This window comes from Rhododendron vialii, chromosome 1a (genome assembly GCF_030253575.1).
Source record: "Rhododendron vialii isolate Sample 1 chromosome 1a, ASM3025357v1".
NCBI lineage: Eukaryota > Viridiplantae > Streptophyta > Magnoliopsida > Ericales > Ericaceae > Rhododendron > Rhododendron vialii.
Window position 1 is genome coordinate 24153847 of NC_080557.1, and position 17939 is coordinate 24171785.

At 38.2% G+C, this 17939-nt stretch overlaps 1 protein-coding gene across 5 annotated transcripts; it reads right to left on the reverse strand.

Annotated features, from left to right (window-relative positions):
* Nucleotides 1-2347: 2347 nt before the first annotated feature.
* LOC131324276 (uncharacterized) lies at nt 2348-17599 on the reverse strand. Of its 5 annotated transcripts, none has more exons than XM_058356193.1 (17): nt 17370-17548; nt 17160-17253; nt 15068-15242; nt 14872-14977; nt 14648-14730; nt 12317-12343; nt 12060-12223; nt 11781-11894; nt 10545-10625; nt 10267-10331; nt 8999-9055; nt 8676-8747; nt 8197-8445; nt 7295-7410; nt 5685-5720; nt 5461-5556; nt 2348-2861 (listed from the first exon to the last, which is right to left on the reverse strand). In XM_058356193.1, the coding sequence occupies exons 1-17, from the start codon at nt 17508-17510 to the stop codon at nt 2711-2713; spliced, it is 1827 nt and encodes a 608-aa protein (XP_058212176.1). In that variant the 5' UTR covers nt 17511-17548; the 3' UTR covers nt 2348-2710. The 5 variants fall into 5 exon arrangements, with proteins under 5 accessions (XP_058212176.1, XP_058212169.1, XP_058212184.1 ...); XM_058356186.1 differs by having other exon boundaries at nt 5685-5723; XM_058356201.1 differs by lacking the exon at nt 5685-5720 and having other exon boundaries at nt 17370-17599.
* Nucleotides 17600-17939: the final 340 nt, after the last annotated feature.

The following is a 17939-nucleotide window of genomic DNA, read 5'->3' on the forward strand; positions in this document are numbered from 1 at the left end:
ATATCAATCTGTGGTGTCCAACTCCACCTTTCTTATTCTATTTCAAAAGCATAATAATAGCACATAACATGCTATACGAAATAGCACAATGCTACCTCAGCACGAGATACATCACTCTACTAGAGTGAGTGTTTTCTGCTGCACTATGCTATTTTACCATTGCTAAACGTAAAGACTACGATGATGGAGATGGTCTAACCAGTCAGGTTGTGACGGTCCGCCTCATTGCTTCAAATGGGGTAGTCCACCGCTTTAGCATACCAAATCCTTCAAGGTGTTCAAAGCTTGCAACCTCTGATCATTCATTTTAAATTCCACACTTGTGCACTTGTTATAATCTAAACCGAATTGATGTCAGGATTGTCCTGTCTCTTCATAGTTCATACCCACACCTGTGCACTTGTTATGATCTAAACCGAATTGATGGCAAGATTGTCCTCTATCTCTTCATAGTTCATACTGACACACCTAATCGGTCGCTGTATCTACGGGTAGAGGTGGAATTTTAGACATGACCTGTAAGTTTGTACACATACGTGCATCAATTTGTCTAAGACAGTGCAGAATGCAAATAACTTAACTTGTTTTTAGTGGTATAACCGTATAACCCCACGATGCATTTGGGGCCGTTCGAGTAAATCTCTTAAGATTCCATGAAACAACACTGACTTCTAATAGCTGCCGAGTTGATAATAGTCATTTCAATATTTGATCAACTAACATAATCAATTTTGTACCCAAGTGCAAACACAAAAACACAAGCAGCTAAATCTCTTTGACACCAATCCGAGACATTCTGAACCAGAAAACATAATGAAATATACAGTATATATTTTCCCATCCATTTGCCCGGCTCACCAAATAAGCTAGAAACAATGACTAAAAGCAAAAATTTGAAATACTAACAAGTAGTGATTCCATCACTTCAATACCGGACATATTTTCATAGCACTGCCTACAAATCAAACCCACAAACCTGTTTCTTCAACAACAAAATAGCACTAAAGCATCACAAATCCAGTTCACAGCAACACATACCAAACAAACCTATGTGAAATTTAAGCAGACAAAGAGAACCCAAAAACCCAGTTCACAACGGCGTCGATTCGCGTGGCAGTGCAGGGGTGTTTGTGTTTTGCAAATGGTGGCTGTGTGTTCAAGAGAGTGAGAGAGAGAAGTACCTTGCAAAGTTGGAGGAGAGGGCATTTCGTTGTGACTAACTGTTAGGGACGAGAGAGGACTTTTTGTCGTTTGCTTAGGGGCTGTGGAGGTGGGAGAGCTGTGGAGGTTTCGTCAATTGTGCAAGAGGAGAGAGGGATGAGATGCATTCGGCTCTGATTTCGTCATCTGCGTTATTGAGGTGGAGAGGTCGTGGAGGTGGAGGGAAGGGGAGAGGCGAGAGAGGGGCGGGAGGGAGGAGGGGCCAAAATAATTTAGGGCTTCCAAAAATTTTCACATCCAGTAACAACCGATAATTGCAGGTAACCAAGAGAGAGAGAGAGAGAGAGAGAGAGAGAGAGAGAGAAAGAAAGAGGGGTTTTCTGGCAATGGTTGGGATTAAACTGATCTGTTCCAACAGTTATGATGCTCCCAAAACCGTTTGGGAGCACCATAACCGGACTCTTCCAAAATAGAATAGTGGTCACTTAAAAAAAGATGGAGAGAGTATCATTTTCTATCTAGTTATGTCATTTTCGTTTTATGCGTGGTTGTGTGTAGATGTTTACATTTTGCTTGTAGTTCTCTCCTCATATGCGTAGTACTTTCGTCTAAATCAAAACTAGTCAAGCTGGAGCTTGATTCTAAGCTCGAGCTCTAACAATTTGCATCTCGTGAGCAAATCTGAACAAAGCAACCCAAAGCTAAAGTTTGGTTTAGTCATACATATGAGCAATTCCTTTCTCAGCCCATGAACTGGGCTAGGTTTTTTGTGCCAATTCTGGGGTGGGTGCTGCTGCCTAGGTTCAACAAGTTGACTGCGGAGAGGCTAAGGGTCAAGCGGTGCAGTATGTGGCATCATCAGCAACTTTAGTTGAGATCATGGCGGGGCTGCTGCTGTTGCAATGGGCTCTTAAGGAGAGGTTGGAATGGCTATGTATTAAGACAGACTGCTCAGTGTTTGTGCAGGGTTTGAATGATCCAGAGAGTGCACCTTTGGTTATCTGGTCTACTCTTTATGATTTTTGTTTCCTTTGTTATTGCTTGTGTAAAAGTTATTAAAGTGTCAAGACTGGTAGTGCAAGCTGCTCATGATATGACAAGGGCAGCCTTACCGCGTCTGTAATATTTGCTTTGTTTAATTATATCAAGTTTATCTCTGGCCAAAAAAAAAAAAAATCTAAGACAGAAAGCCACAAAAACAGTCCACTCAAGATAGGGTTTTGGAAAGTTAGATTTGCATCAAATCTGTAGTAATGAAAATCAAATAGAATCTCTTATCAGAATCTGTAGTACAAAATCGAATCTCTAGTACTAATAATGAAATACTCTCTTCCCATATTGGGGGGACGGTAGAATAAATTTGAATCGCCCAAAGGCACTGTCATGGCTGAAGCCCCATGCACTGGTTTGCGCTTCTATGTTTTGTTTTGATTTCCCTCGACAAACCCAAAAGGGACAGCAAAGGGTAGAACAAACAGTTGAGCGACTGTCAACTGGTAGTATTCCAAAAACTCTCTTTCCAGAACAACAAAAGGCTCTGACTGACTGTTTAGTTCCCCTCACTCAAGGCTAGCTGCAAGGCATGCTCTGCTTCCTTCACAAAAAGACGGGTGAGTTGTTTCTGCCCTCTTCGGTATACTATGCTACACCACCTGCTTTTACTCATCATTTCCCGCGTGATCAATTCATTCGCCTCAGAACTGTGGCAATCCAAAACAAAAGAGTACATTCAAAATATCAAAAGTACTTTCTTTTTTTTTGACAATTATGGAGTTGAGAAGGATATGAATGGGAAAAAAAAGATAAAGGGAAAACACTAAATAAACAACCTTTCTATACAAAAGGATGAGGTATGGAATAATAACAAGCCTCGGAAACTGATTTTGGGTCCACAGGTATAATATATTATGACAACTCAACTAGCACAAAACTTTGCAAGAAAAGTTAGGGGCCATTCTCCCCAACTCATGAAAAAACATGCAATTCACGCTCAACAATAGAAGAGATGTGCAAGTACAGGTAAGGCTAAGTTTTAGGCAAACAAACAAATATAAGTTGATGTGATAAAAAAAAAAATGCAAGTTGATATTGATGGTAAGAACTTGAGCAATTTTGTTGCAATGTGTTAATGTAATTGGCATTTTCCGGGTTAAGTCAAACCATTTTGTTTATGTGTAATTGGGTTTTTGGGTGGTAGTTCTAGTCTTGATTGAGTCTAGAATTAATCTCCACCGGTGTCTAAAGATGTGACGATCACGCTTATGCAATGCTCAAAGTGCTTGGAGCACGAATCGGAAAGTTATACATGCATACACTTCATTTTGCATCTAGATTAAACATTGTTCATGCATCGTATAATCATTTTTGTGCCTAGATTTTCATCAATTAATGTTGTTCTAAGAAAGCTCAGTCATTAGTCTAGTTGGAGCTGTAAGTAGTACTAGCATGTGTGTGCTCGTTTGTTTTGCTTTGTGGTGGAAGTGGAATTTTTTTCTAAGGCATGGGTGTTGTGTGTCTGTCCAGAGAGTTGGGTTTCCTTAGAGCCTTAGCACTTTGCAGCGCTTCGGAAGACTCGAGCCCTGAGAAAAGGAGAAGTGCCTCCGCAGCGCCTCAGCGCTTCTCGAGCCCTTTAAAAAGGAGAAGCGTCTCCGTAGCGCCTCAGCGCTTCTCCAGCGCTGTTCTATCCTTGAGTGGCACCTCCGTAGCGCCCTCGCTCTTCTCTAGCGCGTTTAAACGTTTGCTTGGCGCCACGGGCGTTTATCTGGCGCTTCGCCTTTTTAGCTTACGTGTCTCTGGTCCATTGTAGGGCTCCGGTTTATACACTATTTAAACACATTTTTCACCCATTTTAGGGTAGGCTTTTGCATCAGCCCACTTCTAGAGATAGAAAACCCTTTCACTCTCATTTACTTTATGTTTTGATGCATTAGAATGATCTAAACCTTGTGTTTGATCATTTCACTTGTCAATCTAGTGTTATTCTCTAACACTCCATGAATACACTCTAGATTGATTATTTTTGTCCAAAAATCTTCATCACACTCTCATATCATACACTTGGGCTTTTCTTACACTTGGATGATTTAAATTTTGTATTTGATCATCTTTTGTCAATCTTGAGAAATACTCTAATATTCATGTATTCTCTCTAGTTTGACTTGTTTTTCAAAATCCTTCACATTTTTCCATATCCATACATCGTAGCCTATGATACTACTTGGCCGGATGATACCGGAGCCGTGGTGAGCGGAAATCGAGGTTTTGGACTCATGGTGGCTTTGGGATCAAGAAGGAGCTTGGGGAGCTACATCAAAGTGGTGGAGTTAGGTTAAAGTTGTAATTCCTTTCTTTGCACTTTGTAAACCTTTTGATCTATAGCAATTTGGTAGTTAGGCCGTAGTTTTATGCTTAGGGTAAGTTTACCCTAAGTAGTTTCCACGTAGATCCTTGCGTTTGACTTCTTCAGATTTATTGTTATTAACTTTAATTGTTAAATTGTTAGAATAGCATGGAACTCGGTTAATGGATTAAAATTGGAGGTTGCGTGAAATTTTAATTGGTCGTCCCCCCCCCCCCCCCCCCGGACTCTTTTAGTGCTTAATATAATTTCACAATGATATGCGGAAAAGTAGCTAATAGTGTTTGGACAGTCAAAAAATGTCTTGCGTTTAGATTTTTGGAGTAGCAGTTTAGGGAAAATTGCAGTAACCACTCAGGTACTTTGGGCCAAATCCCACTTTGTTCTCTCTGCTTTCAATTGGGTGAGTCTAAACCTTGCACTTTTGATCAAGTTGCAATGTCAACGTCCGTATATGGCAGCCAATGATTTTAGCTGGAGTTAGACTTATTACCATATGACCTAATTCGGTACCTTTTTAACCCTACTAGCTATACTCTACACACTTGCTTAAGTCCCGCAGATTTAAGTAGAACGAACAAATTTATAAGTTGTGTGACAGGTTATCGCAGATGATAAGATTACAAAGAACATTAGGTTTTCAATGCCACAACGATTGTACTGTGACTAAAACAAGAGTTGAGGTAAAATACACACATTCAAAGTGTAATTTACCTGGCGTTTTAGTTTTACGCATCATTCTAAATAATTGATGACAACTTTTCCAGGTTATATTGTAGCTCTGGGAACATTTTAGTTTCCGATTATGAAAGATCCCTTGAACCTTAAAGTGGCATCCGGAGCATACCTTAACAAACTTATAGGTGTTGCAATGCAGATTCAGTTTCACAGAAAGCAAAGCAGGGAAAAAATTATTGCTTTAAACTGAGATTTTTTGGTACCTTGTATACTCTTCCGGGATTTCTGTGCTGCAGGCCTTCTCAAGTAGCTCAGTATCATTTTCCTCTGTTCCAGAACCCTCTTCAAGATCTACCATCCTGGCACAAAGGAAAACTCAGGAAGGCTGTGAAATCCTTAAATGACAAAACTGCATAAAAAAAAATTGACTCTGTAGTTGGTGGTCTGTTTACAATGAGTTCAATTTATGTTCTAAATTCATTCCTACCTTGAACAACAGAGAAACTGAGCCTGGTACTTCAAACTTCTGAAGTAAAGATAACAACATAAGAAAAGTAGTTTGTAGATAAAAAGATAACAGGTAGCATACTCTTCTATGAACTCCCGATCAACCAAAAAAAAAACAATGTTGTATTAACTCAGAGGCCAGTTCCTCTTAAGGCAACAACTCATGCACAAGGTATATGAATGGATCTTTCATGTTCAAAACCCAAATAAGATGTCATATATCCTATTCTGAAAGGACCCTGTATGATAAGTTAAGTTACAAGTAGTCCCAAAAACTTAAGCTGTTAGGAAATGGGCCCAACAATGTATATCAACCCTCCCTCACATGCAACCTCGTCTTGCACGTGAAGATCCAAATTTTTATAGATAGAGCGAAACAGAATACAAAGGGAAGAAGAAACAAAATGCAAACGGGGAACAAATGCAAACAGAGAAACTTGAATCCAAGACCTCTCCCACCAGAGCTCTGATACCATGTTAAGTTACCAGCAATTCCAGAAGGTTAAACTATTAGGAATGGGCCCAACATATCAAGGTATCTAACAAATACCATCAGAACCAAACCATTTACCTTTATGGGGCTTTTCCCCCCTTTCTTAGTGTTAGTGAGATTGGGGGAGGGGGTAAGCCGATACAAGGTTGATTGCAAATAGAAAAGCCATTTCGTTCAAAAGCAGTAGTACGATGTATTCTATAGAAACTGAACCTAAACATTAGTACGCCACTTAAATAAACAGGAAACCAGAAAAAGAAAAAGTAATTCAAGGGAAATTGGTCATTGATCTTAGACCTGGCTTTATAGACAGCTTGACTCCTATTGACCGTTACTAACCTTGTCCCCACAGATTATGTTATATCAAAACCCACCTGGACTGTACACAAGTAACGCAACAGATCCAGGATCCTAGTTTTAACAAAAAAAGATGGATACGATCAGATAAATAAACCGGACACAGAAATCCCAAAAGGAAATTTTACCAACTGACATTTGTGGTTATCTGATTTTGAAGAAGAGACTTGCATGAAAAAAAATCTTTGATAGAACTTCTATGGGTTTGACTAAAAATTCGAAAGGTGCAGACTACAAATTTGTTCAATCTTCAATCCTGCAATAGGTTTGAGAAACCTTTTCCTCCAGGTTAAAATCACCAACCCCTGGCTCTCGGCTATTTAATCCATTGCAGACCTATCGGGAACACCTCTAAAAAAGGAACATATAGTCAATTTTAACTTAATGTCCACCACCTTCACATTTTCACATATGAGCCTATCAATTCAGAAGGGATTGTGAAGACTAGAGAGAATAACCAACACAATTTACACAACATTGCACCACCAAAGATAACCACTAAAAGTTAAGCAGGGACAAATAAAATCAGAAAGAAGGTTTAGAACACGAAGCACAGTCAACAGAATAGTGTTTATGACTACATTTGGGATGTATACAATCAGAACCTTTTCCACAACTATAGCTGATTCCCAAAGAATGACTCAAGAGGCATGCAGAAGGAGAAATTAAGAATCTGACAATAAATGCTGCTAAATTACAAGCAAAATAATTATGTGAAGGAAATAGTTTTTGGAGATTACTTCATATTAAGAAGATCGACAAGCAATTGGAGAGCTCCAGAATCCCCACAAGATTCCCAAATTGCTGCTTGAACTTCTTTATCAGTTGGTTGCCTCTCCCCATCAGAACCAACGAGCTACCGAGAAAAGACAGATTAAGTTAGGAGTCAAGTGCTGAAAGAAATAACAATTCCAAACTGACAAAGCAATAACTAACGAAGAAGAAGCACTCTACAATAGCCGTATTTCATATCCTGCTGTAAATGGACCAAACCAACTCCCAGGTCAGCATATAGAAGCTGCCTATTGGATGCTCATGCTATGTTTTATTTTACCATATGCCTACCCTTTCGCTAAAATAGGTGGTTAGTGTCCTACAATTTGATGTACTGCATTAAGAAACCACTGGTTCTGGCATGGAGAAATGTTCCAAACAAATAATGACCCTTTTGTAAAAAAAACATTAGCTTTCTGGACTGGTCTGACAGTAAGCATATCAGCCAACTGCATCAACTATGAAGGGAACAATAGAAAGCAATATTTTCCTCTTTTAGCCGAGAGCGAGTATACGTCCACATCCACATCATGCTTAATGCAAATTGGGATATTTGCCAAATTCAATGAGTTCACATATCAGTATATCACTATCGACACTAATACATACTCTCCTGGCACTCACGTCCAGTTTTCAGTTCTTATCTGCATTATGATAACTCCACTCTGACGACCTCATTCAGTACAAACTATCTTCCTATGCCAATTAACAAAACAGCAATGTATAATGGCATATTGACGGCATCATAGAGTTCGCCAAAACTAACTTAAAAACAAGATCGTCCTGAAACAACGTCCATACATAAAATGAAGGTAACACAAAAATCCAATTATAGAGTAGAGTAGATGCTTTCATCAAGAACCCATACCTCTCGCAGCAATGATGAAACTTGATAAAGCTCATCTTCCAGCATGGCTATGGTCCTCAAGGCAGTTAAGAAATCCTCAGGGAACACGAGCCTATTCAAGTAAGAAGGCATCTTGCGCTGCCCACACCAACTATAGTTAGAAACCGGAACAACATTGCACTTATCATTGCTTTCTTTTTGCATGGTGCCAGCCTGAAAGAAACCACGATCCAGCAAGCTTCTAGGTAGAAGACACCTCAGTTCTGCCTTCTGTGAAAACAATAAAAAATAATAATTTGAAGCAAATATTCATGTGCACAAACCCATGTATAAATCCAGTACCAATGCATATCCAAGTGGACATGCGCATAGACACCTTCACATACAAAAACCTGCTTCACGTTTGAATAGGAATCACACTAATGCCGGAAAAAATATTGAAGTTCACGGATAATAGTGCAGAAGATATAGGGCAAAGTGCCATTGTTTAAGTTCCTGACCTGTGCTTCAAGAAGCTGTGCTTTGGACTCGGAAAAGGGGACACTCTGAATAGCCTCTAAAGGATAGTGAACCTGTACAGTGTCACTATCCATCAATTGCCATGATTTATATCCACTATGGATTCAAACTTAATTCGCAATTTAACAGCAAATATTTCCCTCTACATAGTAACAGAATTGGAAAACAGGCATAGAGTGGCCAGCAGCAAAGAGTCGGTAAAGTTGCTCTGAGTAGGTATTGAGTCTCAAAGTTAAAATAGCATGATGGGCAAGAAAACATGTATGAAAAGAAGACGTGCCAGATTTGAATATTAGTAAATTACCATGAGATAGTCATCTGGATTGTTATCAATAACAAAACCATAAAGGTACAGCAGTTCCTGCATCAGGGGAAAAAATCATCGTTCATCAAAAGGCAGATAAAAGCTTCCAGTTGCCTATGAACACATTCAAAATATTTTTCAAGTTTGAATCATATCAAAAATATTCTTGCAAGACATAATCTCTACACTAAGGTCCTATCTGCAAAATTTATAAGTACAATTTAGTATGAACAATATAAAAGAAATTGTGTAAGTATAAACCTTGTTTCAAATATCGTCTGAAGTTATACACTTTAGTTGAAGGCAACACAAAAACAAGAAGAAAGCCAGAGGAAGTAAGATCCACAGAGGAAATAATGAATACAAGTTCTAGATGGGACCACAGTTATTTCAGCTGAAGGTAAAACCAAGACATTTTCATATGGTCGATAAGTGAAATAAGAGTTCGAATGCTAGACTAGCTAAAAAAGTGGAGGAGTTGCAACTTGCAAGACGTTATCATGAATGTCGCGTATATCGAACAAACACCTATATTCAGTGGCGGACCCAGGAATTCGACATAGCGGGGGCACCAATTTTCTTTGTAACGCCATAATATGTGAGTTACAGTTAAACACATTCACACCAAAATAATTTTAGCATTTATGATAGTGTAATAATTCAAAAGTATATATGCATTTTAATAACAAGATACTTGGGCAAATTTGCGCATCTCGACTGTGTTAAAACAAAATTATCACATGTTCATCATCTATTTTTCTATTATTAACTCTACAAGTACAAGTTTTGGGGACCAAAAATGTACAAATACAATGTGCGGGTTCATATTGAGTACTACACCAATGATTGGAGACGTTGGGGAGTGGGGGACACTTTAGTTGTGAAAGAGTTTTAGTGGATTTTGAAAATAAAAATAAAAAAAGGCACTACGCACTAAACTTAAAAAACACGGGCATTAAAAAATAAAAAATGACGTTAAAAAATGAAAAAAGGCACTACGCACCAAAAAAGGCACTTCGCACGGGCATTAAAAAATGACGTTGGAAATTGGGGGACTCGAACTCTCGCCGCTGGTTCCTCAACGAAGGGTGCTACCATTGCACCAAACTTCAACTCATTACACGTGTTAGCAAATATAATGTATATACACAAAATCAGGAATTTTTTTTTAAAAAAAAAAGGCGTGGGGGCACGTGACCCCACGTGCCCTATGGTGGGTCCGCCCCTGCCTATATTAATTGTGGCCTCTAAATGACAACATGAAGTACCTCATTTCCTTTGCTACCATAGCTGATAGATATCTCATCCTCAACTTGGAGATGACTTTTTCCAGCTTTCCAAAGTGCCAAAAAAGAACATCACGGATAGTCAGATATTATGGTAACTTAACACTCTGGAAAATGGGGTTAACAAATATGGTAGAAATTTTAAAAAAAAAAGTTAAAACAGCACAAGTCTCAGTTTTAGACAAGATGAACAAGGGAACTTAACAGATACATAACCGACACAAGAACAGGAAATTAGGAAATCAGAAAAAGAATACAACCAGAAAGAAGGTACATGGAAAAGGGAACTCCTGTTGTCGATCCTGTTCCATCAACTTCCCAATTCGCTGCAGGCTTCAAATCTGGACAACAATTTTTGCAGCAATGAAGAAAGAACACAGGAACAGTTGAAGCTAAATCATGAAGATTCTAAGAATCACCCAAGCAACAGAGAATTCTCATACACCCATTTAATAGCTTAGGCCTGTTTATCAGAAGTTAGACAGACAAATACCAGCAGAATATAATGTCATGCAGAGCAATAACACTAAGCTGTCTATATACTCCACTCATACATATACCTTCATGGTCACAAGCAGAACCCCTCATCCTAAGGAATCGACAGGAGACAATCACATCGAACTATACATATACAAGTAAACTAAAAGGTTAAAAATGTTCTCCAACTTCAACTATTGTACGGACAAAATGAACTATACATATACAAGTAAACTAAAAGGTTAAAAATGTTCTCCAACTTATCAAGTATTGTACGGACAAAACTGAAGAAATTGGTGAGGCTACACACCAATATACCATCACGCCCGCAGAATTACAACGAAGACAGGAAGGAAGGATATTAATTCTAATATAACTATATGATTTCTTCATGAGTTGTTCGATGAGCCAGCAGACATCCTTTGGTCTTGCCCAATAGCAGACTGATAATAAACATGAGTTAAAAAAGAGGAACTAGTGTAAAGAACAGAAGTACTTTGTTTCAATAAATAACAAAGCAATATACACATAAATATGACTGCAACTAAGGGAAGTGAAAAGGGAAACTGTCATACTCCTGATCCCAACCATAGAGTGAGTATGCAAATCCAGATGTGCACACACGACTAGCTATCTTAGTGTTTATGGATAACGAAATATTTCCCCCCTACCTTTACCTTCGCTTATTTTTTCTCTGAAATAGCATAAGAAGTGGAACTACCAGAGTACACATCACAAAGAAAGCAAATAAGATCCATATTCCATAACCTAAGCGGTCTTCACTTCTATTTCCCACACAATTTTATACTGATAAGAGGTAAAGCCTAGAGTGTTCTGCTAGGATCCAACACACGTGCCACATCAATAACCACCTAAACAGGTAAAATAAGTGCCTTACTGCCAAAAACAACAGCAAAGAAGGTTGGGGAGGGGGGGAGGGAGGGAGGGAGAAGAGAAACAAAAGCAGGATTTTTAAGGGAATTCAACCAATTAGCAATATCAAAGACCAGCTGAAGTACCATGATTGCAAAAATCAATGCCTGGAATAAGACCCTCAACCCAAACAGTCTCGCCTTGTACTGAAGCAGGTGTCACCTCAGTGGCTTGGCCTTCCACCCCATAAATCTCAAGTCCTGAAAAAATATGACATAAATGAGTGACTAATCAAATAGATTCTGACCTCGTTGTTGTTACACTGCAAAGAAAATCAGATCAGTGTAATTTGATCAGCATACAACTAGGTTGGATCATAAGAACTGTTATCCTGTGGACATGTAGCAAGGGAAACATAGCCTCACCTTTTCCATCAGTTAACTCGCCACTGGAAATCTTACTAGTATCAGATTCAGCATTTCGATTAAAGCTTGAGAAGGTATTGTCTTGCTCATCTTGCACTTGTGGATATACATATGAACGTGGGAATGGAATGTTCAGAGCACGAGTCCAAAATATAGAATTTGCCCTGAGATGATGTTACCCAAGGCACAATCAATATATGATGTATCAAGAAGATTTCTAAGACATGAACATGAGTATAGTTCAAGAAGATGCCTACCAGAGGAAGTCTTCAAAACTCACTTCACTGGCCAAGAAAAACATACTTTGCATCAATAATTGCACAGAAATAACAGCAATTTAACAACATATAAAAAAGGGCATAGAGACTTCATTGTCATAACGCACTTTAAAAAGTACGTTTGAGTAGCATAAATAAAATAAACCATATAGCCCACTCTCTACGTCCCGAACACTGTACAATATGAAGGCCAGCCTAATGATACATAACTGTACCCAATTGTGTTCCACTTCACTAGGAACTTCCAAATGGTGAATTACCTAACAGCACAACATCTAAAACAAAAACATGCCAACTTCCAAAAATTCAGCATACAAACCTACCAGAATTTTCCTAGAAATGCATGTCATGTCTTTAGAGCTATGATTCTAATCCTGATATAATGGAAACAGGACAACAGAAAAGTGATTGAATCTCCAAGTATAACAACCGGATGAACCAGCTAATGTTAACATGTCCTGTGGTGAAGCTTGTGCTCGGGATACAACCAGAAAATCAGTCAAGCATTTCATTTTGGTCAAAGCTACAGTATATTGCCCAATTCTACCAACTGAATCATTGATTTGAATGAGCGGTGCCCTTATTCACTTAAACATAATGATTGAACTCAAGTTCTCCATCTATGTTAGCATATAACAGCAGTCAGCAGTATAAGGCAACATCTACCATGAGCTTTCTATGAAACATTTGCATAGATACAGCTCCAAACTTTGCGTACTTCAGAGGTTCATCCAATGTAGCCCTGACACAGACACGGGACATGACACCGACAAGCTGACATACAAATTTTCAAAAAATGGGGGACACGTTGGGGGGACACGTCAATATACATCTAAATGTATATATACACACTATGTAACAACTTACTGGTGTTTGATATGTGTTGGACATGGACACACTCCAGTCAAGTGTCGGACACTTAATCTTGGAGTGTCATAATGTTTTTCCAATATTTGGGGGTTGGAGTGTTGGACACTCTCCGACACTTTAAGGATACGAACAGAACACTTTGGGGACACTCTAATTATAGTCCCTAATGTGTCCCCAAGTGTCCTTATCGTGTCGAGAGTGTCCAGCCCCAAATATTGGACACTTTGAGATTAAGTGTCATACACGTGTCCGAAGCGTGTCCGGGTCCGACACCAGTACGTTGCTTCCGATGGAGTGTTGGTGCCACAGAGTCATTCATCTGATTCTGATCCCAAATCCTTAGGAAGAGAAGCCATGATTGCAGGTTTTCAATTTTCTATACCCTAGGTTGATTGTCCATTTCTTTAAGCAACATAGCATCATCCTTGCTCTGAGTTCAAATCCAGCATAAAGAAAATAAAATCCTAAGCTGTTGAGTTGGGAATACTTCCTCCCATAAAAGGAGAGATGTAAGAAATTTTCTAGTCGATACAAATGTTCTTCAGCAGTTTAACATAGTATGTACTATGTACTTGAATTTTGAGGTGTCCGCACAAAACAGATTTTGCCATTGCCAAGATTGCAGCCTGCGCTGCAAAACACCGCAACTGGATTGATAGAGGACTTATTCAAGCGATTTTGCATTGCTTAAAGAAGAGAATCACATCCAGAGCTATTGAATTGGTACTACGTCCTCCTTATGTAAAGACTTATCTAAAGGAGCACATTTCCCTGTCGATACCCATGTTCTTTTGTGTTTTATCATGGTATTTACCATGAGAATAATTTGCCATGCTAAGATTGCTGCCTGAGTAAAAAGATAGAGGACTGTATAACCTAATCTGGGTAATCCAACTTCCTTAGATGAGCAACATGCATGCATGGGACCTCATGTTGCACCCATCAGACGTAATAATTTCACAAATTGTTACCAACCTAGTACATGATGACTCGGCATAATGCATTGTTTGATTCTGAGTAAACAAGAATCCTTAGAGATCCCCAAAAGTGGGGCAACGTTGTCCACATGGAAGTATACAAAGGGAAAAAAAATACCAACCCCTTAGATATACGAAGATCTAAAATACCTCAAAAACCACTCAAAAGAATTGCATGAAAAAGGGATAATCCCCCACTAAGCCAACAAATTAAATAAAGGTAAATAAAAGATCACATCCTAAGCCTTTCTACGACCACTCCTCCAGCACCATCCATGCTATCAACCAAAGAGGGCCCTCACCAAATAAGGCATCCCCCATGCAACAACAACTAATGCCCAGCATTCTAATAGAAAACGAGCAACATAGATGAGATCATGTCGACACTATTATGCTCACATGGGGCCCTCTATTTGCAGTTTTGCATAACTACGTAAAATTAAAGCAACAGAATTTCTCACACCTTTCTATTTCCCCATGGAGAACCAAAAGCTTTTTCACCAAATTCTTTACTTTGTCTTCGTACAGAGATTGCAACTTTTTCTTCTGTAACATAAACTTGTCGACGATTCAATATGTTGAATGTTGACGTCTATTTTAATAAATAAGAAAACTTTTGCGTACAACTGGATATGTAAATGAGAAATCACAAAATACAGTTCAAAGAATTGAAAGACAGTTACTAACCTGCAATTCAGTCGCATGATACAATGTGGTGCCTTTCACCTCCAGGAGTTCATCGTCTGTAAACCAAAGTGGGTTCCCAAATGTGGTTGGAAGCATATCAAGATACCTAAATATAGATTGGCAATATATCAATACCACTCACCAACATTGACATGCCCATACCGTACAGAACCAACTGAATGCATACTGCACTTACGGCTTCCAAGAAGAATTCTTTCGAAGACGTTCTATGGTTAGAAACAAAATCATCAAGAACCTGTCATCTACGTCCCCTTCCTCAAACATTGCACTACACTCTGGTCCCAAAATAGGATCTTGAAGTACTCTCATTGGAGTTATAGCCAGATCTAGTGGAACTACTAGTAGAAGCCCTGAGATTCAAAATTCTCAAAATTAATTCAGTTTCTCTTTCTGATATCGTCTACCTATTTGAAATGAAATCAACAAAAAACAAAAAGAACGAGGAATAATCCTGACACATACTTTTGTCAATCTATGTTGTTTCAATTACAAATGCATGAAATGGTAAAACTAGATAAACTTAGGATTCGGGTTCTAACATACTTTTGTCAATCTATGTTGTTTCAATTACAAATGCATGAAATGGTAAAACTAGATAAACTTAGGATTCGGGTTCTAGTTTCCAGAGTATTGCCATCCAAATTTCCAAACATAACAACACCTGTTTGAGGTGCCTAAAATGCCAGCTTCGTTTTGGAAATCTCTTCATCTTTCGTGAACATTTCCAACTTTGACTGATGTGTGAGAAAATTTAATTCTCCGGTTCATCTCGACTATAGGAACTGAAATACGAACCATAACAAATAGAATAGCTACAGAAAAGAAAAAATACTAGCTAAAAACGCCTGAAGATTTTCCTTAGTGAATTTCACTTATATCGGTCCTTATTATTTTAGTTTCCAGATTTTGACAGATGAAAGAATCTTAAATAAAATCCAGAAGAGACAAAAACATTAAGACCAAAACCCAACACAAATTCAGAAGAGACAATATATATATATATATATATATATATATATATATATATATATTCTCAGAAACAACAGAGCCTGCACTCATAAGAAAATTTTCAGTGCAACAGTTATTTTTGTAACGCCTCTCTCACATGGGATGGGACCCACCCATACATGGGGCCGACATCATGTGGGAGGGCATTGCCAATAACCGTAGCATTGAAACTTTTTCCCTCCCTCTCTCTCTCTCTCTCTCAAATGGCAATGTTGCCATCTATGGTAGAAGAATTGGCAATTTCCAAATTTGAGATGATCTTGAGTTTGTACCCAATTTGCCTTCTTTTTCTTTTTCCTTTTTTGTGCCATTTTATGGCAATGGGCTTTTGCACTCTCACACAGGGCCGGCCTTGAGCTAAAGCTTAGGGGGCGGTCGCTTTAGGCCTCAAAATTTAACAAAAAACTGGGGCCCATTTTTCATAAAATACCTTTTTATTATATAGTAACTGTTCCATAACTCAGCAAATGTAGAGTTGTAGTAAAGATGGTCTATGCTGTGTCTTTTTGAAATTGGAGGTTCCGGGTTCTACTCCCAGGACAGGAGGCCCCTTTGTCTTTTAGCAAACTACTGATTCTTTTTTCTTATTGTCTATTAGCTCTAGGTAGAAAATAGACAAAGTTTTTCATCACTTGTATTTTAAATTAGTTATTCTTAAGTGTTGTAGATTTTACTTAAAACCAAGATTCAAATTTTTTTGCACACCATAAATATTTTGATAATTTTTTTATATTTATTTAAAAAAAATTCAACTTATAATATCAAATTCAAATATAAAACACTTTTGATTTAAATAAACCAAAAATAATTTATTTTCACGCAACAAACTTCAAAACAAATAATTCTCTCATTGCTAAAAATAGCATTCTTACTATTAAAGTTAATAACATGATTAGTTAGAGAAAATGCAGTGTTGAGGGGTCCTTTGTTATGTTTGATTTTTTTCTCTAACGATATAAATTATAAATTTTATTTTACTTAAATTATGAAACTAAAATAACATGTTTAATCCTTTTAGCTTATATTAAACACTTATATTGATTTTTTTTTTTAAGAAAACTTAAGGCCTCATTTTTAAAAGTCGCTTTAAGCCTCCAAAATCTCAGGGCCGGCCCTGCTCTCACATGAACACATCCTAGTGCAACAACCCGCTTAATTTCTTTACTTATCCCACGAATTTCAGCAACCAAAAAGGCCAAAAACCAACGAACACAACAACATACCAAAATTTATTTCATAGAACAAAGCTTTGAAATTACCGTCAGAGACATCATCAGCAGATAAAAAGATACCAAACCCTTTGTTTGAATCACAGTACTTGATCTTGCAACCGCGCTGTTGGACTCCATTCAGCTGAGTTTAAGTTGGGAGTTCAATCGCAATTTCCATTTCAAGAAAGCAGAGAAATATCCCAGGAGACATTAACGTTGGTAAGTGAAAAAATTAGGGGTTTTGAAGAGTTTTGGTACCTGTAACCACTGGAGGAATACGTCGAGCTCGGATTCTTCTGGGTTTGTCATTGCCGCAGGGTGCGTAGGCTTGCAAATGGTGAGAGGTTTAAGGTTAGCAGGCACGTGATAGACACGCGAGTTCGCCGAAATGAATTTCATTATTTGTTATTGGTTAGGGATCGAGAATTGCATTTCAGTGGGAAGTGAGGCAAACAATTGCAAACTCAGAGAGAGATTTTAGTGAAATTGCGGATGACATGGGAAGGAAAATATTAATTCATACATGGAATGTATATATGTGAAAAGACAAATATGTCTGTTGTAACTGAAACCCTTTTTTGCACCATCCCTCCCCTATTACTCTCTTTTCCCCATATCTCTCACTCCCTCAAATGGAGATTGGTTTTCATAATTCTTTTTGTTAAGTAGATAAAAATCTGGTTACTTGTCAGAGAGATGCAATTAAAGGTATTTTGAGAAGATGAATGATAGTCTTAGCTGGGTGGTCAAGGTTTTGACAAATGATATGAGGAGGGAATGTATGCTTAATGTGTCACATCTTCAAGTGTTTAGAGCAAAAAACACAAG